At 40.3% G+C, this 21794-nt stretch overlaps 1 protein-coding gene and 1 long non-coding RNA gene across 5 annotated transcripts in view; one reads left to right on the top strand and one right to left on the bottom strand.

Annotated features, from left to right (window-relative positions):
- LOC132671181 (uncharacterized) overlaps nucleotides 1–21288 on the bottom strand; it is a 74040-nt gene extending 52752 nt beyond the window's left edge. The window contains exons 1-2 of one of the 3 annotated variants that reach the window (XR_009606984.3): nucleotides 20656–21288; nucleotides 20343–20429 (exon numbers count right to left, since the gene is read on the bottom strand). This is a non-coding gene — a long non-coding RNA (uncharacterized LOC132671181). The remainder of the gene's footprint in view (nucleotides 1–20342; nucleotides 20430–20655) is intronic. The other 2 variants (XR_009606982.3, XR_013557274.2) reach the window with 2 other exon arrangements.
- Nucleotides 21289–21436: 148 nt separating this feature from the next.
- The window catches only part of PDK1 (pyruvate dehydrogenase kinase 1), a 34020-nt gene continuing 33662 nt past the window's right edge, over nucleotides 21437–21794 (top strand). Inside the window, exon 1 of one of the 2 annotated variants that reach the window (XM_060621671.3) lies at nucleotides 21437–21759. In XM_060621671.3, the coding sequence (XP_060477654.1) occupies nucleotides 21558–21759 (202 nt within the window). In that variant the 5' untranslated portion in view covers nucleotides 21437–21557. The remainder of the gene's footprint in view (nucleotides 21760–21794) is intronic. The other variant, XM_060621670.3, reaches the window with a different exon arrangement.

The raw sequence follows: 21794 nt of genomic DNA, 5'->3' as shown, positions 1-21794 counted from the left end.
TGATCTTGCAGTTCATGAGTTTGAGCCTTGTGTCAGGCTCTGTGCTGACAGCTCAGAGCCTGGAGCCTGCTTCAGATTCTGTGTCTCCCAATCTCTCTCTACCCCTCCCCCACTTGCACTCTCTCTCAAAAATAAATAAACATTAAAAAAATAAATAAATAGAAGTACACTGGTATAAGATTGAAATTCAATTGGTGTGCTCCTGATAGAAATTGTAAACAAAGTTTTTTTCTTTTTCCTTTATCTTCCCAGAAAACCAAAGTGTCTATGTTTTATCTTTACCAGGTCTTTGATTACTTAGGAAAACTGAAACTTCTCAATGTTTAAGGAGCTAAGTTTGACTAGCACTTATATAAACTTCTATAGAATCTCTTATTACCACCTTGGTTAAATAATTAAATATTAAGTTGTGTAATAATCTGTAATCATATTTAGGTATGTGCTTTAAAACTTTCTGAGGTTTTTGACAAAATTCCCAAGATTCAAATTCTAAATGGAAGTCTTTCTTACTTTTATTTAGTCTCATTTGTTTGGTATGTTTAAGTTACATGGGAAGCACCATCAAACAAACAATGAAAAGACCTTTCTAGATTATATTGTATAGGTAAAGGCTAGAACTGTTTTAGAAATTATTTGAAATTCCTAAAGTTTTAATATGTTCTGGTATAAGGTCATCATTTGACATTCTAATTATTGAAATGTTATATATCATAGAAACAACCAGATTTCCTTGTTAACTGTATTATAATGAACTCTCATCAGATTTTTAACCATGGCCACTTTTATTTATAGTTATTGTCCTTATGCTCTTGAGAAATGTGTTTCATGTTCAAGATTCATAAAAAGAATTTTCTAACAAACATAGGTTTTTGATATCTTTAAGATCATAAAACTTAACTGGGTAAGAATCCCTGGAACTGGGGCACCTGGGTGGCTCAGTCGGTTAAGCTGCCGACTTTGGCTCAGGTCATGATCTCACGGTCCGTGAGTTCGAGCCCCGCGTCGGGCTCTGTGCTGACAGCTTGGAGCCTGGCGCCTGCTTTGGATTCTGTGTCTCCCTCTCTCTGACCCTCCCCCGTTCATGCTCTGTCTCTGTCTCAAAAATAAATAAACGTTAAAAAAATAAAAAATAAAAAAAAAAAGAATCCCTGGAATTATTAAGGATACTGCCTTCAAACAATAAAAATTAATAACATTGGACTAAATGAACTGAGGAAGATGACTATAGTTTTTATGACTCTTATTTCAAACATTGCTGGTTCTATTATGTTTGCTCTTCCAGATTTAAGGAAGTTTTCTCTTACCTATGACTTATACAAATATGATAAAGTATTCCTTTGTGTACAAATTGAGACATTTATCTTTTCTCCCTCGAGGATTCAGCAACTCTCTGTGAGTATTCTTTCATGGCAGTTATAATTATTTGCATAAGTTCAGTGAGAATCTGCTCTCCTTGCAACAAGACACCACTGGAAACATTGGTTATATTACCAAGGCCTTGACTGGAATGTCATATTTGACAAAAACATGCATAGACTCATATGACCAGATAGCTTTAAGGACCTAAGGTTGACTTTATGGAGCCAACAGAGTCCCCTTGGAAATGTTAACTGTTCATCACAGGGTTCCCAGCAGCTTTACCAGGTGAGTAAAGAATGTCACTTCCTCACAGGTACAGGAAACCTCAGGATATTTGGGGGACCTCAAGAGGAAGAATTTACCCAAATCTATAGGTATTGCAGGCAAATCTGATGGCAAGTCTTTGGCTTGGCTTCTGGCCTTGAGAGGCTGTTAAAGGCTCAATCTGAAATTCCTTATAAAAGTTCCAGCAAAGCAGATTAAAATAAAACTTATATGGTCAATCATTATTCTTACTGAGTTTATTGAAATAATTAGGCCAAGTTTATTAAAACTGGACTTATTTCACAAACAAACTAGTCTTGATTTGGCTATCTTTGATGGAAAATAGGGTGGCTTTAGAGAAAAATTATGTTTTAATAACACATCTTTGTCAATGTTAGATTCTAGTTCTGATTGTCCTTTAGTTTTTGCTGTTTGCCTATAAAACTGGGTTAGATTCTAAATTCTGATGTCCTTGAATATCTGGTTATGACTCTCCAAACTAAGATTTCCAATCTTCTCCCATTCTATTGACTTAAAATCATTAAAAACTAAAACTGCTCTTTTTCCTACAGCCCTGCAAACTGAAGCTGGATAACTCGATGAAAACTTCAGAGAAGTTGCCACAAAACACATATAGATAGTCAACAGTGCCTATTGCTCTATGGGCCACTCAAAAGTATCACCAGAAACATTTAAACTATAATCCAAAAGGACCCATCAGACTGCCACTGCCTGCTCCCACTCCATTTCAGGATGCTTAGAGCCTGACATCTAGAAATCTTCTCACTGGCAACACTCAGGACTCAGACACTGGGTTTGTAAGTTGCTCCACTCACTAACCTGTTTTCCTTTTGTTTCCATAGACATGCCTCTTATGTATTACCCGACTGCTTGCTAAATAAGGCAGAGTGTATATGTGATGGCTAACACAGCACCTACCTGTATTAGCCCTGGGCAGTAAGAATCCATATACATAAAATCAGGCAACAAGTCACTTGGCTACGAGATGCCCTTGACTACATTCTTACAAAAATCTGGAAGTCTTCACAATGACTAACACACTGTGCTGTGTATGAATCAATTCATCTGGAGAAGTTAAAGAAGCCTACAGGTCACCAGGGCAGTAGCTAACCAGACCACGATTCTCCATAAATCCACCCCTACCTCCTCCTTCCTGGTGGGATTCCTTATTCTCCTAGTTTCCAGGCCTTTCATGGTTATACCCTCTTCTTGGACCCTTAATAACCACACTTCTTATTCTGATGTATAGACCTCGTATCCTAAGTTACTAACAAAATTTATTTCCTCTTGACTCATCCAGGTGAATCTCCAGATGGTGGTCCACAACTACCCTGAAAGGAATCCAGAAACAAATGACTATCAACACCCACTACACCAAGCCACAACTTCCTTCTATTTCCTACTGCCCATCCAGGTTTCCTACAATTTAGATAGCAAGGAATTCTGGAGCCCTCAGGCAGGGTCAACATCCCATACCAGCATGAGGTAGTTACAGAAGATAGACCATCACCCAATTTTCCCTTAAAAGGTATTAGGGCCCAGAGTCCTTGATGGGGGAATGTTAAAGTAGGCAGTTAGGTTCCAACAGGAAAGAAGTCTTGGCCAGCTACTGGGAAATCAGAGGCCCATCCTGGCAGCACTCCACAAGAAGCCAGATCAAACCAGACAGGCCCAAGATGGTAGATGCCATGACAGGAAACCCCTGTCCAAATAAGCAAGAAAAGGCACGAAACCTTGCTTCCAAGAAATCCCTGCCCTTAGTAATGAATATTCCACCCCCTCGTTAACAACTGTCAATAAAAGATAGAAATCCAACCCCCAGGATGTGCAGTTCTCTCTCTCTTAAGCTCACCCACTTTAAAAAACTTGCCCATTTGTGTTGCTCATTTGCTGTCTCATGTTTGTTCTTGAATTTTTTCTTGTGACAAGACCAAGAACCTTTAGCAACATCTCTGGGACAGGCTGAGTTGAGGCCCCAGTTCACCCAGCAACACCATGAAATCAGTGTTCCCCAATCACTGCCCACCTAAGCTCCAGCCATTTTACCAAAGCTCCAGCCATCCCCCCAAAGTGGCCCCGGTGTGATGCACAGAGGGATACCGAGGAACAGTGAGGACTGTAACTCCAGCCATGTCACCAAGGCAACATAGGCAGAAAGCACACCAGGGCACACCAGGGCCACACCTGCTTTAGCCCCTGACAATGTGTGGAACAGCCCCTTGTGTGGAACACCTAGGACCCCCCAGCCTGCACCCACTTTACCTCCAGCTGTCCTGCCATAGACCTCCTGCATGGAGCACCTTGAGACCTCCCAGCCTACAGTGCATCAACTCCAGGTCTGCTGCTAGAGAGAGTGGCCTCCACTCCACACAGGGAGTGGCCCAGGATCACTTGGCCTGCACCTGCTTCAGCTCCTGCTATCTCGTTAGGTAGTCTCCTGCATGCGACACGCTGGGACCCTCCTGGACTGTGCTGACTTCAGCTTCAACTATCCTTCCAGGGTGCCCCTGGCCCACACCTACTTCAGCTCCAACAGAAAACCAAAGCTACCAGGCACATTCTGGTAGGGAAAGTTCCTTTCAAAGCTAAGGGAAGTAGCTATTTGTCTAATTCATTGAAACAAACACAGAAAGTCAAACAAAATAGAGGAATATGTTCCAAATAAAAGAATAAGACAAGACTTCAGAAAAAGAACTAAACAAAACAGAGACATGCAATCTACCTGATAAAGAGTTCAAAATAATGACCATAAAGATGCTTTCTGGAGTGAAGAGTGGATGAACTGTGTTAGAATTTCAACAAAGAGGCAGAAAATATAAAAATGAACCAATCAGAATTGAAGAATACAATAACTGAAGTGAAAAAAAATACCTAGAGGGAATCAACAGCAGGTGAGGGGATGCAGAAGAATGAGTGATCTGAAAAACAGGATAATGGAAAGTGCCCAAGCTGAACAGAAAAAAAAAAAAAAAAAAGAATTAAAAAAATGAGGATAGGTTAAGGAATTTCTGGGATAAATCAGATATACAAACTTTGCATTATAGAGATACCAGAAGAAGAGGTGGGGGTGGGGGTGGCAGAAAACATATTTGAAAAAATAATAGCTGAAAACTTCCCTAACTTGGGGAGGGAAACAGACATCTAGATGGAAGCAGAGACAGCCCCAAACAAGATGAATTCAAGGAGGTTCATACCAAGACAAATAATAATTAAAATGCCAAAGGTTAAAGATATAAGTGAATCTTAAAATAGCAAGAGAAAAACAACAAGTAATGTACAAGGGATCTCCCATATGGCTATCAGCTCATTTTTCAGCAGAAACGTAGACCAGAAAGGTGTGGCATGATATATTCAAAGTGCTAAAAGGGGAAAAAAACCCTACAACCAAGAACACTCTATCAATAAAATTATCACTCAGAATTAAAGGAGAGATAAAGAGTTTCCCAGACAAAAGTTAAAAGGTCATCACTAATAAACTAAACTGGCATTACAAGAAATATAAAAGGGACTTAAGTGGAAAAGAAAAATATGAAAGGAAAAACATGAAAGAAAAAAGCAAACATACAATAAGAGTAAAAGCAAACATACAATAAGAGTAGTAGATCGATCATTAATACAGCTACTGTAAAGGCTGAAAGTAGTAAAATTGATTATATCTAAAAAATGTTACAGGAGTCACACACACAAAAAAAGATGTACAATATTACATCGTGTACATAAAACATGGAGAAGGTTGGAAAAATGTAACGCTAGAATGTGTTCAAACTTAAGCGACCATCAACTTAATATAGACTGCTATATATTTAGGATGTTATATATGAACATATGGGAACCACAAACCAAAAACCTATCATAGACACACAAAAATTAAAGAGAAAGAACCAAAGCATAAAAATAAATAAAGTCAGACAGCAACATGCAGAAGAATGAAACTAGACCACTTTCTTACACCATTCACAAAAATAAACTCAAAATGGATAAAGGACCTGAATGTGAGACAGGAAACCATCAAAACCCTAGAGGACAAAGCAGGAAAAAACCTCTCTGACCTCAGCCGCAGTAATTTCTTACTTGACACATCTCCAAAGGCAAGGGAATTAAAAGCAAAAATGAACTATTGGGACCTCATGAAGATAAAAAGCTTCTGCAAAGGAAACAATCAACAAAACTAAAAGGCAACAGAGGGAATGGGAAAAGATATTTGCAAATGACATATCAGACAAAGGGCTAGTATCCAAAATCTATAAAGAACTTACCAAACTCCATACCCGAAAAACAAATAATCCAGTGAAGAAATGGGCAGAAGACATGAATAGACACTTCTCTAAAGAAGACATCCAAATGGCCAACAGGCACATGAAAAGATGCTCAACGTTGCTCCTCATCAGGGAAATACAAATCAAAACCACACTGAGATATCACCTCAAGCCAGTCAGAGTGGCCAAAATGAACAAATCAGGAGACTATAGATACTGGAGAGGATGTGGAGAAATGGGAACCCTCTTGCACTGTTGGTGGGAATGCAAACTGGTGCAGCCATTCTGGAAAACAGTGTGGAGGTTTTCCCCAAAATTAAAAAAAGATCTACCCTATGACCCAGCAATAGCACTGCTAGGAATTTACCCAAGGGATACAGGAGTGCTGATGCATAGGGGCACTTGTACCCCAATGTTTATAGCAGCACTCCCAACAATAGCCAAATTATGGAAAGAGCCTAAATGTCCATCAACTGACGAATGGATAAAGAAATTGTGGTTTATATACACAATGGAATACGACTTGGCAATGAAAAGAGAATGAAATATGGCCTTTTGTAGCAACGTGGATGGAACTGGAGAGTGTTATGCCAAGTGAAATAAGTCATACAGAGAAAGACAGATACCATATGTTTTCACTCTTTTGTGGATCCTGAGAAACTTAACAGAAGACCATGGGGGAGGGGAAGGAGGAAAAAAAAAAAGTTAGAGAGGGAGGAAGCCAAACCATAAGAGACTTTTAAAAACTGAGAACTGAGGGTTGATGGGGGGTGGGAGGGAGGAGTGGGTGGGTGATGGGTATTAAGGAGGGCACCTGTTGGAATGAGCACTGGGTGTTGTATGGAAACCAATTTGACAATAAATTTCATATTAAAAATAAATAAATAAATAAATAAATAAATGAAAAAATAAAGTCATCAATCACAAGGGAAGAGAGCCAAGAAGAGAAAAAAATGAAACTCCAAAAACAACCAGAAAGCCATTAACTAAATGGCAATAAGTACATCAAGAATTACTTTATTTATTTATTTATCTATCTATCTATCTTGACAGAGAGACAGAGCACATGAGCAACAGAAGGCCAGAGAGAGAAGGAAAGACAGAATCCCAAGCAGGCTCTGCACTTCCAGCGCAGAGCCCAACCTGGAGCTTGAACCCACGAACTGTGAGATTATGATTTAAGTCAAGAGCCAGATGCTTAACTGACTGAGCCACTCAGGCTCCCCATCATCAATAATTACTTTAAATATAAATTATCTAAATGTTCTAATCAAAAGACATAGATGACTGGATTAAAAAACAAGACCCATCTATTTGCTGCCTAAAAGAGACTCACTTCAGACCTAAAGACATATATACAGACTGAAAATGAAGGGACATAAAAAGATATTTTATTCAAACGTAAGTAAAAAAGAAAGCTGGAGAGCAATACTTATAACAGACAAAATAGACTTTAAAATGAAGACTGTACAGAGAGACAAAGGCATTACATAATGATAAAGGAATCCATCAAGAGAATATAACAATTGTAAATATCTATGTACCCAACACAGAAGCATCTAAATACATGAAGCAATTAACAACTGACATAAAGGGATAATACAATAATAGTAGGAGACTTGAGCATCCCACTTACATCAATGGATAGATCATCCAGCCAAAAAAATCAGTAAGAAAATAGTGGCTTTAAATGACACATTAGACCAAATCGACTTAACAGATAGATACAGAACAATTCATCCCCAAACATCAGAATACACGTTCTTTTCAAGTGCCCAAGGAACATTGTCCAGGAGAGATCACATGTTAGACCATGAAACAAGCCTCAAAACATTTATTAACACCAAAATCAGGCACCTGGTGGCTCAGACGGTGAAGCATCCGACTTCAGCTCAGGTCATGATCTTGCAGTTCATGAGTTTGAGCCCTGCATCAGGCTGTCTGCTGTCAGCACAGAACCCACTTTGGATCATCTGTCTCTCTCTCTCTTTGCCCCTCTCTGCTCACATGCTCTCTCTCTCTCTCAAATATAAAACATTTGGGGGGGGGGGAAGCTTGTCACTTTAAGAACACCAAAATCATATCAAGCATCTTTTCCAACCATGATGGTATGAAACTAGAAATCAATTTAAAAGAAAACTGGAAAGGGGTGCTTGGGTGGCTCAGTCGGTTAAGCCTCTGACTTCAGCTCAGGTCATGATCTCATGGTTCATAGGTTAGAGCTCCGCGTCAGGCTCTGTGCTGACAGCTCAGAGCCTAGAGCCTGCTTCCGATTCTGTGTCTCCCTCTCTGTCCCTCCCCTGCTCATGCTCTGTCTCTCAAAAATAAATAAACATTAAAAAAAAATTTTTTTTAACTGGAAAAAGCACAAACACATGGAGGCTAAACAACATGTTACTAAGTAACCAATGGTTCAATGAAGAAATCAAAGAAGAAATTAAAAAAATGCATGTAGACAAATGAAAATGGAAACACAATGGTCCAAAATCTTAGGGACATAGTAAGAGCAGTTCTAAAAGGGAGGTTTATAACACCACAGGCCTCCCTCAAGAAACCAGAAAAATCTCAAACAATCCAACTTTCCACTTGAAGGAAGTAGAAAAAGAAGAACAAAGCCCAAAGTTAGTAGGAGGAAGAAAATAACAAAGATTAGACCAGAAATGAATGAAATAGAGATTAAAAAACAATAGAAAATATTAATGAAGGGTGTCTGCGTGGCTCAGTCGGTTGAGTGCCTGACTTTGGCTCAGGTCATGATATTATGGTTCGTGAGTTTAAGGCCCACATTGGGCACACGGCTGTCAGTGCAGAGCACACTTTGGATCCTCTGTTTCCCTCTCTCTGCCACACCCCCCTGCCCACTCACACTCTTTCAAAAATAAATAAAATAAAAAAACATTAAAAAAAATCAATGAAACCAAGAACTGGCTCTTTCAAAAGATAACAAAATTGATAAACCTTTAGCCAGCCTCACAAGGAAAAAAAGTAGAGGACCTAAGTAAATTAAATCAGAAACAGAAGAACAGATGGGGCCCCTGGGTGGCTCAGTCGGTTAAGCATCTGACTTTGGCTCAGGTGATGATCTCATGCGTCATGATTTCAAGCACCACATCAGGCTCTGTACTGACAGCTCAGAGCCTGGAGCCTGCTTCAGATTCTGTGTCTCCCTCTCTCTCAAAGAATGAGTAAACATTAAAAAAAATTTTTTTTAAAAAGAAAAAGAAACAGAAGAACAGAAATAACAACTGACATCACAGGAATACAAAGCATTCTAAGAGACTAGCAAAAAAAAAAATTATATGACAACAAATTGGGCAACTTAGAAGAAATGGATAAATTCCTAGAAACATATAATCTTCCAGGACTGAATCAGGAAAAAGTAGAAAATCTGAACAGACTGATTACTAGTAACAAAGTTGAATCAATAATCAAAAAACTCCCAACAAACAATAGCCCTGGATCAGATGGTTTCACAGGTGAATTTTATCAAATATTTAAAGAAAAATTAATACCAATTCTTCTCAAATTATTTCAAAAAATAGAAGAGGAAGGAAAATTTCCAAATTCATTCCAAGAGGCCGGCATTACTCTGATACAGAACCAAAGACACTAAAAAATAAGAAAACTACAGACCAAGATCTTTGATGAACACAGGTGCAAAAGATCCTCAACAAAATTCTAGCAAACCAAATTCAACAATACATCAAAAGGACCATTCACCAAAATCAGGTGGGATTTATTCCAAGGATGAAAAGATGATTCAATATCCGCAAATCGATCAACATAATATATCACATTCAAAAACGAAGGATAAAAGCCATATGATCACCTCAATAAATGCACCAAAAGCATTTGACAAAATACAACATTCATAAAAAAAGCTCTTAACAAAGTGGACACAGAAAAAACATACCTCAAAATAATAAACACCATATAGGACCAAGCCAATGCTAACATTTTACACAATGGTGAAAATTGAAAGCTTTTCCCCTAATATGAGGAACAAGACAGGATATCCATTTTCACTACTTTTATTCAACATAGTACTGGAAGTTTTAGCCATAGCAATCAAACAAGAAAAAGAAATAAAAGGTATCCAAATTGGTAAGGAAGAAGTGAAACTGTCACTATTTGCAGATGACATGATACTATATATCCCTAAAGACTCCACCAAAAAAATATTAAACTAATAAATTAATTCAATAAAGTTTCAGGATACAAAATTAATATATGGAAATCTGTTGCATTTCTATACAGTAATAATGAAGTAGGAAAAAAAAGAAATTAACAAAACAGTCCCATTTACCATTGCACCAAAAAAATAAAATACCTAGGGATAAATTTAACAAAGGAGATGAACTATCTATACTCTGAAAACTATAAGACACTGATGAAAGAAATTGAAGATAACATAAACAAATGGAAAGATATAACATGCTCATGGACTAGAAGAATTAATATTGTAAAAATGTCCATATATTGAAGCAATCTACAGATTCAGGAGAATTCCTATCAAAATACCAATAATATTTTTCACAAAACTAGAACAAATTTGTATGGAACTTTAAAGATCCCAAATAGCCAAAGCAATCTTGAGAAAGAACAACAGTGGAGGTATCACAATCCCAAATTTCAAGCTATCCTACAAAGCTATAGTAATCAAAACAGTATAGTGCTGGCATAAAAACAGACCCATAGATCAACAGAACAGGATGGGGAGCCCAAATATAAACCCATGCTTATATGGCCAATTAATCTATGACAAAGGTGACAAGAATATACAGTGGGGAAAAGACAGTCTCTTCAATAAAAGGTGTTGGAAGAACTGGACAGGTATGTGCAAAAGAATAAAACTGGACTACTTTCCCAGAACACATAAAAATAAACTCAAAATGAATTAAAGACCTCAATGTGTGACCTGGAACCATAAAGCCCTGACGACAAAATAGGCAGTAATCTCCCAGACATCAGCCTTAGCAACATATTTATGGCTATGTCTCCTCAGCCAAAAGAAACAAAAAGCAAAATTAAACTACTGGGACTACAACAAAATTAAAAGGTTTTATAAGTAAAAAAAAAAAAAAAAAAAAAAAAAAAAAAAAAAAAATCAACAAAATGAAAGGCAACCTATTGAATGGGATAAGATATCTGCAAATGACATATCTAATAAGGGGTTAATATCCAAAATATATAAAGAACTTACACAATTCAACACCAAAAATACAAATAATCCAATTTAAAACATAGGCAGAAGACCTGAACAGATATTTTTCCAAAGAAAATATACAGATGATCAGTAGACACATAAAAAGATGCTCAATATGACAAATCATCAGGGAAATGCAAATCAAACCACAAGGGATCACCTCAGACCAGTCAGAATAGCTAGTATCAAAAGACAAGCAATAACAAGTCTTGGTGAGGATATGGAATATAGAGAACCCTCACACACTGTTGGTGGGTATATTGGTGCAACTACTGTGGAAACAGAATGGAGATGCCTCAAAAAATTTAAAATATAAATATCATATGATTCAGTAATTTCACTACTGAATATTTACTCAAAGAAAACAAAAACACAAATTCAGAAAGATATATGTATCTCTATGCTTACTGTAACATTATTTACAATAGCCAAGATATGAAAGCAGCTCAAGTGTCCATCAATAGATGATTAGATAAAGAAAATATGGTATACATATATAATGGAATATTATTCAGCCATAAAGAGAATGAGATCTTGCCTTTGTGACATCGATGGACCTAGATGGCATTATGCTAAGTGAAATAGGATAGAGAAAGACAAATACCGTATGATTTCACTTGTATGTGGAATATAAAAAAAAAAAAAATAAGCAAACAAAAACAGAATAGAAACTATTCATAAATACAGAGAACAAACTCTTGATTACCATATGGGGGGACGCGGGTTGCAGGATGGACAAAATAGGCAAAGAGGATTGAGAGGTACAAACTTCTGGGTATAAAACAAATAAGTCACTGAGATGAAAGTACAGCATAGGGAATATAGTCGATGATACTGTAATTACATTGTATGGTGACATATTGTAACTACACTCATTGTGGCGAGCATTGCATAAGTATGGAACTGCTGATTTGCTATGTTGCATACCTGAAACTAATATAACATATAACTATACTTCAATAATAGAAAAAAATTTTAATTTTACTCAGTTGAATTTTTCTTCAAATTTTGTTCGAGAAGGCAAATGTATATAAGAAAATATCATGCTCCAGTGGAATATAAAGCATTGCTTAGAGCATAACTTTCTAAAGGGTCTGATTCTGATTCATCATTCTCTTGGAGCTATTTCTAACTCTGCAAATTGTAGATAAGTGATAATGCAAAATTATGCTTGCCTATATCCATGAAAATAAATTGTCAGATGGAGGGTTTCTGATTCCTAAAAGGAAAAAAGCCAATTTTGATGCCCTTTGCAAATTCACTTCTGTTTTCCTTTTTTTTGAGTTCTCCTTTGAACTGGTTGTAACATCTTTTCTGGTTGCCTCATTTAATTAATGTCTTAAATTTTTGGCATGTTCATTTTATTATTATTATTTTTTAGCTTTGCTGAAGTAAAACTGACAAAATTGTAAGATTTAAAGTATACATGGGGTGCCTGGGTGGCTCAGCCGAGCGTCTGACTTCAGCTCAGGTCATGATCTCATGATTCATGGGTTCAGGGCCTGCGTCAGGCTCTGTGCTGACACCTCAGAGCCTGAAGCCTGCTTTGGATTCTGTCTACCTCTCTCTCTGCCCCTCACCCACTCATGCTCTCTCTCTCTCAAAAATAAATAAACATTAAAAAAATATTTTTTAAGTATACAATGTGATAATGACATGTTCATTTTATAACTACTTTCAAAGCCTTGATTTTACCTTTTTCACCTTTCTGTAAGTAAGTAAGTAAGTAAATAAATAAATAAATATTTTTTAAAAAGGTGTCCAATTTGCCTTTGGGCTACACATGCAAATGAAGTTGAAATATTATGAAGTGCAGAGCCTGTGTGCATTTCTTGGAAAAGGAATAAACCATTTCAATCAGTAGCTCAAACCATCTCTCCAGAAATCAGAACAAAGAATTAACCTTGCAAGAGACCCTCTCTTAAAACAAGACGTTCTTGTCTTTACTACCTTACCCTACACAACAACCCAATCTTGCCATAAAGAAAGAAGGCAAGTTTGACTCAGAGGGAAACCAAATTTATTGATTTGTACAGGACCTAAGGCACAGAAACTCTTCTGTAATTCCTTGGCACCCTAGAGTCCCAAATCCAAATTCAGCTATTATTCTTAGCTGGATTCCTGCTGATGCAACCTGGGTTACAGTAACTGACCCTTCCTCAGCTTTCTTTTCAATCCCACCCAGACTCACAATTTCTTTTTGCATTTCCATTTAAAGGGAGACAATTGCCATGGACTCACATACCATAAGGCTACTACGAGTCCTCCTCAATATTTCCCCAAGTCCTTAAAGCCACCCTAGACCCCATAACCTCTACCCAAGCTTCCACACTAGTGCAGTATGTTGATGACCTTTTACTCTGTAATTAAACTAACTCGGGAGCTCTTATAACTTCTTCATTCTCTTAAAGGCAATAGCTGAACAAGGCCATAAAACCTTTAAATCTAAATATCAGTGGGTACATGCAACTGTTATCTCTTCAGTATATGTGATACGTCAGGGCATTCAAAACCTCACTCCATGGGGCATCTGGGTTGCTCAGTAGGTGAAGCGTCTGACTTAGGCTCAGGTCATTATCTCACTGCTTGTGAGTTCAAGCCCTGCATCGGACTCTGTGCAGACGGCTGGGAGCCTGGAGCCTGCTTCAGATTCTGTCTCCTTCTCTCTGCCCCTCCCCTGCTCATGCTTTGTCTCTCTCTCTCTCTCTCTCTCTCTCTCCCTGAAATATAAAATAAAAACATAAAAAATATATATATTCCAAAATGCCTTGAGTCATTTTGCCCAGCCCTCTCCCCAAAACAGTTAAATGAATTTTTAGGGGCAGAGGGCTACTGCCACCAACAGATTCCTAATTTTGCAGTTTTTGTTAAACCTTTGTATGCTCTTGTCTCAGATATCACCCCAGAGCCCATTTTCTGGCTTTCAGAGGCATTAACCTCTTTTGAAGACATAAAATCAGCTCTGTCCACACTTCTGACATACCTAATTTTGACACACCTTTCCATTCATACAGCCATGAAAACAATGGCTTTGCTGCAGGCACTCTTGGACAACCTTTTGCCTCTCCTGAATGGCCAACAGCATATTTCTCACGCCAATTAGACCCTGTGGCATCAGGTATGCCTCCATGCTTACATGCAATTGCTACAGCTTCCACCTTGATGGGCAAACCCCCTACTCTTACATTAGGCTTCCCCATTCACCTATGTGTTCCCCATGCTGTGTTTGCTCTCTTACAAGTTCTTAAGTCACAGCATCTCTCTACCCAATGACAGACCACTTATGAATGATTAAGCTCTCTTGACTAACCCATTAACTTACATCACTGAAGAACTTTAAATCCAGTTACCTTACTAACCTCTCTGATAATGGAGAGCCCCACTCTATTCCCCACGATTGTCTTACAACTGTAAGTATGATCTCAAAACCACAAGAGTGTCTCTCAGACATCCCTCTAGATAATCCAGACTTACTTCCGTTTTGTGATGGCTCCTGTAAACAAAATTTCCAGGGAAACATAATCATTGGTTGTGCCATAATTTCCCCCCATAAAACACTTGGAGGCATATTTTTTGCTCCAGTAAAATAGCCCAAGTGGCTGAACTCCTAGCTCTTACTAGAGCTTATATACTGGTGGAAGGGGAAAACTGCTACTATTTACACGGATTCTGGAATCTGCCATGCTGTTGGCATAATCTGGAAATTTCATGGATTCTTAACTTTGGTGGATACTCCCATTGTTAATGGGCTCATAACTGCTGACCTATTATGAGCTATACACCTCCCTTCTAAAATTACCATTATTCACTACTGAGTTCATACTAAGGAAATTGATAGTGTATCTTTAGGAAACCACAGAGCTAACAGAGCTGCTAAATATGCAGCCCAAAACATACCACTCCCCCATCCTCAATCCACCCAGTTTTTAACCCTACCTTTATCCCTGACTCATATTATTATCATACAAATGCCCTCCAATTTTAAAAGACAATTACATACAAAAGGGTGGAAATAATTATCAGATGGATTATATATATTGGGTCAAATGGACTCCTTGTAGCCCCTTTTCTTATAACCTTTTGGCTAGCACTTATCTCCCACCAAATGGGACACAAGTGCGTGAAAGTCAATGAAGGGAAACCTCACTAAAAGGAAGTTGGGAGGTTTGGCTGGGGGAGCTCTCACACTCTACCTCTCATTTTCAATTACAGAACCAACAGGAAGTCTGCAACTCAAAGCCACTTTCCTTGGTAGCAGCTCAGCTACCAAGAGACAGTCACAAATCAGCCAATGAAAAGCCACTATATACTTCAAACTCCCAGTTTACTCTAACGGGCTTTTCGCTTATAACAGCCCTCCCAACTTCCCCCCTCCCCTCTATAAAAGAGCACCCCTCTTCTTGTTCTGCAGACTTGCCTATGGTTTTGCCACAAACTGCTTGTCCCAAACTGCAATTCCCTGCTTTTCCCACATAAACCCATTTGCTCTGATAAAACAACTGGCAGCTTATTTTTAAAGTTAACCTGTGCAAACAGATTAATTAAGGAACTAAAAAAAACAATTGGTTCTGCCGTGGCATCCGTAAAATTTCTGACCAAATTATCTCCCAGAGTACTACTCATACATCTTACCAAATCAGCATGCCCCTAAGAAGTCCTCTTAGGCCCACAATGCCCTTTATGGCATTTTAAATGGATTTTATAGACTCACCCCCCACCTTGAGCTATTCTCCCTATTTGGCTATTATCTGCCTATTTAGTGAAGGGTCTGAATGCTACCTGACTGTGTAGACTGTATGCTACACTGATGTGCTCACGCCACAACAGTGGTAAAGAAATTAGTAGCTGAGATTATTCCTCATTTGACATTCCTTTATGGACTGAGTTAGACGAAGGAACTCATTTTATAGCAGAGATAAACCGCCTGCTTGCAAAAACTCTGGGGCACTCATTAAAATTTCACATCCCCTATTAACCTCAATCATCAGAGCAAATGGAACATAAAAATCTAGATCTAAAAAGAACCTTAGAAAAGATGTGTCAAGAAACTGACTTAAATGGCCAGAAGAACCAAACTTGGTCTTTATTAAAATCCAGAATACTCCATATAGGAGACATGGATTGATCTCTTTTAAAACAATGTTTGGGGGGCGCCTGGGTGGCTTGGTCGGTTAGGCGTCCGACTTCGGCTCAGGTCATGATCTCACGGTCCGTGAGTTCGAGCCCCGCGTCGGGCTCTGTGCTGACAGCTCAGAGCCTGGAGCCTGTTTCAGATTCTGTGTCTCCCTCTCTCTCTCTGCCCCTCCCCTGTTCATGCTCTGTCCCTCTCTGTCTCAAAAATAAATAAATGTTTAAAAAAATAATAAAATAAAACAGTGTTTGGTCGGGGCGCCTGAGTGGCTCAGTTGGTTAAGCTTTGGACTCCTGATCTTGGCTCAGGTCATGATCTCAGGGTTCATGAGATGGAGCCCTGCATAGGGCTCTGCACTGCCAGTGCAGAGCCTGCTTGGAATTCTCTCTCTCTCCCTCTCTCTCTGCCCCTCCCCTGCTCACATACTCTGTCTCTCTCAAAATAAAACATTAAAAAAAAAAAAAAAAAAGCCCAAACTGGTCTTTGTTCCTGCTAATGTAAACATCTGATGGACTGAGCAAGGGAGACAGGTAAATAATAAGGTGTGATATCCATGATCAGAAGAAAGTTACTCTGCCTTTTTCCCTGGTGAGTTACATGGGCCGCAGAAAATCTCTACAGAAGCTCAAAGACTATCCCTTGTCAGGGTGAAAACAATAGCTGAAGATTTTTCCTGTTACATTGAAAACAGACCTGCCACTGGACTTCTCCTGGATGACGTACCAAGCTAGTATTACAACCAAACTCTGTGTTTGATGCTGAAAATGGCATTTTCTTTTCTTTTTTTTTTTTTTTTTTTTTTCCGAAAATGGCATTTTTAAACTTGGCAAGGAGATTAAAAATAACTCTAGCATAAAAGTTTGCCAAATCACCAAACGGGTTTACATATCAGCTGCCCCTCTTGTTAGACTGCCCAATACCACACACTATATTTGGGTGGATCAGAATTGCAGATTTCTTTGGCTCGATGACAGCAGTAAGCTTTATAGCTGCCAGAACCAAACTATAGACCTCCTACATCACTATTTCACAACCTGTTCTGCTCTCATAGACTGACAGGAAAAATAGAGATGTATGGATATTAACATTATCAATGGCAAAGGTCATGGAATACTCCAGACTTTAAAAATTACAGGTTTCAGGGTGCCTGGGTGGCTCAGTGGGTTGAGCATCCGACTTCAGCTCAGGTCATGATCTCATGGTTCATGGGTTCAAGCCTCGCATCGGGCTCTGCGCTTAGAACCTGGAGCCTGCTTCAGATTCTGTGTCTCCCTCTCTCTCTGCCCCTCCCCCTCTCAAAAATAAATAAACATTAAAAAAAGAAACTACAGGTTTCAAGGGTGCCTGGGTAGGTTGAGTGTCCCACTCTTGATTTGGGCTTAGGTCATGATCCCAGGGTCATGGGATCAAGTTCCGGGTCAGGCTCTGCACTGAGTGTGGAGCCTGCTTAAAATTCTCTCTCCTTCTCCTCCGGCCCCTCTCCCCTGCTTGCACTCGTTAGCTTTCTATTTCAAAAAAAAAAAAAAAAAAAAAAAAAAAAAAAAAAAAATGACAGGTTCCAACCTAACCTTGTCTGTAAATCATACCCCTCTTTTTTATTTTTAAGTTTATTTATTTATTTTGAGAGAGAGAAAGAACATAAGCAGGGAAGGGGCAGAGAGAGAGGGAGAGAGAGAATCCCAAGCAGGCCCCACCCAAACTGTCACCATGGAGCCAGAAGCGGGGCTTAATCCTATAAACCCTGAGTGTTGACCTGAGTGGAAATCAAGAGTCTGATGCTGAACTGACTGAGCCATCCAGGTGCCCCAATCATAACCCCTTTTTATCTTATGTAGCAACAAAGTACATAAAGGGTTCCCACCTAAGTTTTCAGGACAATGTGGGTTCAGACCTGCCTCCTTCTGTCACTAAATACTCCACCTTACATGCCAAATTATAAACTTGGGTTCCTTTGTTCATAAAATTATGTCACACAAACACGCCTCTCAAAAAAATCATAGAAATTCTGCTTGTATATCTCAAGCCCACCTTCTTTTCAGCTTTAAGGGTTTTCATTCCCAAATCTTGGAGATTATGAATTAGAAAAGGCAATCCTAAATCTCTCTCTGTAGTAGAATAGTTCAATACCACTATGCAAACTTTGAAAACTCCAGTCAGAAGTTAACAGCTTAGCCTCTTTGGTACTGCAAAATCGTCATGCCCTACACACACTGGCAGCTCAGCAAGGAGGAGCTCCCTGGTGAAAAATGTTGCATCCGTGTAAACCAAAGGGGACAAATAATACCTAACTTAAATCTGTCATAATAAAGGATTAATATTTGTCATCAGATAAATGAAACAGTAATATTTACTGGACGGATCTATTTCTGGGGTTGGGAGGCTGGCTTAATGGGATGTGGGGAAATGCGCTCTGATTTGTTCTTCTGTTTGCTTCCTCATTCTAATCTACGTGCTTTTTTTTCCTCTTTGCAGATCTCCTACCGCTCACTAGCTCAGTTTCTCTCTCCACAGTCACCAGCTCAGCTTTTCATATTGAAACTCCCAGGGAAGTTTCAGAGGGAACTGGAGAGGCCCAGGGCAGGCTGCCCCCAAAATGTGCCACATGGCATATTGGTTATTTTGAATTGAAGCTACTTGGAAAAAGCACAAACACATGGAGGCTAAACAACATGTTACTAAGCACAACATGTTACTAAGTAACCAATGGTTACATGAGGCTACTTGGGAAATAGCCAGTGTAAGGACACAGACCTTCCTCTGTCCCCCACCCCCACCACCCCCTAGGCAGAAAATAAACCTTCCTTATGAAAGTTACCTTCCCTGTACTAAGAAGTAAAAAGACAACCTTATCACCAGAGATAGAGATTTTAAAGCTGAGAAAGTTGTAGAAACAAACCTTGTCACTTTTATTTTAAGTTTATTTAGACAGGGTGGAGGGGCAGATAGAGAGGGAGAGAGAAAATCCCAAGCAGGTTCCCCACTGCCAGGGCAGAGCCTAATGTGGGGCTCAAACCCACGAACTGTGAAATTACGACCTGAGCCAATATCAAGAATCAGAAGTTTAACCAACTGAGCCACCCAGGCAAACCTTGTTACTTTTTACTAATCTAAAACCTCAGCCCAAATTCTTAGAATTCCTAATTAAAACTCTCAAACATTTATTTTCTTTATCCTGTTAATTCCTCACAAATTTATTGTCTTTTTGTCTAAAATGTATAAAAACTGCGAGTCTTGGTCATTTCTTTGGATCTTGATTTCATTATTGGGTCTCCATATGCGCCTAATGAATTGGGTTTTTCTCCTGTTAATCTGTCTCATGTCAATTTAATTCCTAAACCAGCTGGAAAAACCTGGCAGGGAAGGACATTTTTTTCCTTCCCTAAAACTGCTTCCCCTAAGATATTTTTACCAATCGCGGGTTAATAGATCCCTGAAAAACTCTAATGTTCTCTCCAGCTTCTGGACAGTAAGCCTTTGACCAAAAAGTAAAATGTTGATACCATTTTTAATGTGTTTTCATAGAATCACTCTCTGGATATTGAGCAGAAGTTTGGTGGTGAAGATACTTTGGAGAAAAAAAAAATATTTTAATAAACAGCTGAGTTAGTTTCTGGGAGAACAAAGTTGCTAAAATAAATCTCAAGATTCTTGCTGGGCCTTTGTACTTCCACACAAGTCAGTGTTCAGCTGAATCCCTCCACCTGCTCAGGTGGAAAGCAGCAGAGTTGCAAACAGTGGTTGAAGGAGCTGAATAATACTATGCATAACCTTTAAGATTTTGGAGCTTCTATCCCAGTGATTGCTGGAGCTATACATGCATTCATATTTTACTGATAAACTACCCAGGAAAAAGTAATTTTGTTTCATCTAAGACATACCTAAGTACTGGGGATGGATAGAGGGGGAAGTCGCAGTGGAGAGGAGGGACAGCAGTGGTGATTTTCAGCACAGATTGCAACTTTTGTAGCTCTAGGGCATTAACCAATGTAAGAAATTGTCTAGTCTTCTATTCACTACAGGCAGTTCCTGACTTTCAACAGTTCAACTTATGATTTTTCTACTTTACAATGCAGCAAAAGCGATATCCATTCAGTGGAAATCATACCTTGAATGTTGATGTTTTCCCAAGCAAGACGCAACGTGGTACAATCTTCTTTCGTGATGCTGTGTATCAGCAGCTCCAACTCCAAGTCTGCCACATAATCACCAGGGTAAACAACCGATGTACTTACAACCATCCTGTTTTTCACTTTCAGTACAGTATTCAATAAGGTGCATGTTCTTATAAAATAGGCTTTGTGTTAAGAGGATTTTGCCCAACTGTAGGCTAATGGAAGTGTTCTGAGCACATTCAAGGTCCACTAGGCTAGGTTACGACGCTGGATAAGTTAACCGTATTAAATGCGTTTTCAACTAACCATATCCAGAGGTGCCCCATCGTCTAAGTCGAGGAAGACGGAGCAGAAGAGGAAAGGATGGAGCAGCCAAACTGTGAGGCTGAGAAGACAGTTAAAGTCAGTCAGTCAAGGAGAGGGACCCTTTAAGTACTTTGCTGACCGTGCCCGAAGACTTGTCACCTAAGACTTGAAGTTGGGTTGCCAATCATCTTCTGGGTCTGCAGTCGCTGACAACATTTAGGGCCACATTCCCCCTTGTTCATCCGTATTTTTGTACCACTGCTTGGCAAGGGTCAGATCCTGAAGCTCTCCGGGTCTTGGCTCCTTCACCTGTAAAATGTGGGGTTTGTATCACAGAGGAGAGTTTCTGGAAAGCGCTCGGACAGCCAGCACACAGGTGTGGGAAGCGAAGCGCGGCCCAGTCCTTCAGCCTTTTGGCTGAGGCCGGAGAGGCACAGATAGCAGGAAGGTGGGGTGTGCTCGGAGAGAGCGTGGGAAGGGGGCATACCAGTAAGCGAGGGCGCCTTAGGGGCTCGGGCGCCACGGCCACCTACGGGCTTCCTAGCTGCAGGGCGGGCCGGGGACTGAAGAAGCCTAGGCTCCTCCCGCACCCACGGCTTCCCGCCGGCAGACCTGCGCACGCTCTCCCCGCCCCACTGCTCGCCGGCACCGCCCCGGCGCACGGAGGCTGGACTTTAGCACAGGGGCGGACCCCACTCCCGCTCCCGCCTCTCTCCCCGCCTCCCTCTCTGGGTCCCGCCCCGCGGCGCAGGGGGCCGGGCTCCGGCGAGGGGGGCGGTGGCCGCGGCGGTGACAGCCGCTCCCCGCCCCCGAGGGTCGCCACGTCCCTCACGTACCGCCCGGCCGAGGCGCTGAGCGGCGACCTGGCTACCCCAGCTCCGGCTCCTCCGGCGGGGCTCGGCATGAGGCTGGCGCGGCTGCTTCGCGGAGCCGCCTCGGCCGGCCCGGGCTCCGGGCTGCGCGCGGCCAGCCCCGGCGCCAGCCGCAGCCTCACCTCGGACTCGGCCTCCGGGCCGGCGCCCGAAAGCGGCGTTCCGGGCCAGGTGGACTTCTACGCGCGCTTCTCGCCGTCCCCGCTCTCTATGAAGCAGTTCCTGGACTTCGGTGAGTGCGGCGGTGAGTGCGGCCCGGGCCTAGGG

This window comes from Panthera onca, chromosome C1 (genome assembly GCF_046562875.1).
Source record: "Panthera onca isolate mPanOnc1 chromosome C1, mPanOnc1 haplotype 2, whole genome shotgun sequence".
In the NCBI taxonomy this organism is placed as follows: Eukaryota; Metazoa; Chordata; class Mammalia; order Carnivora; family Felidae; genus Panthera; species Panthera onca.
The sequence above is the reverse complement of the archived record's forward strand: the minus strand, read 5'-3'. Positions and strand labels throughout refer to the sequence as shown.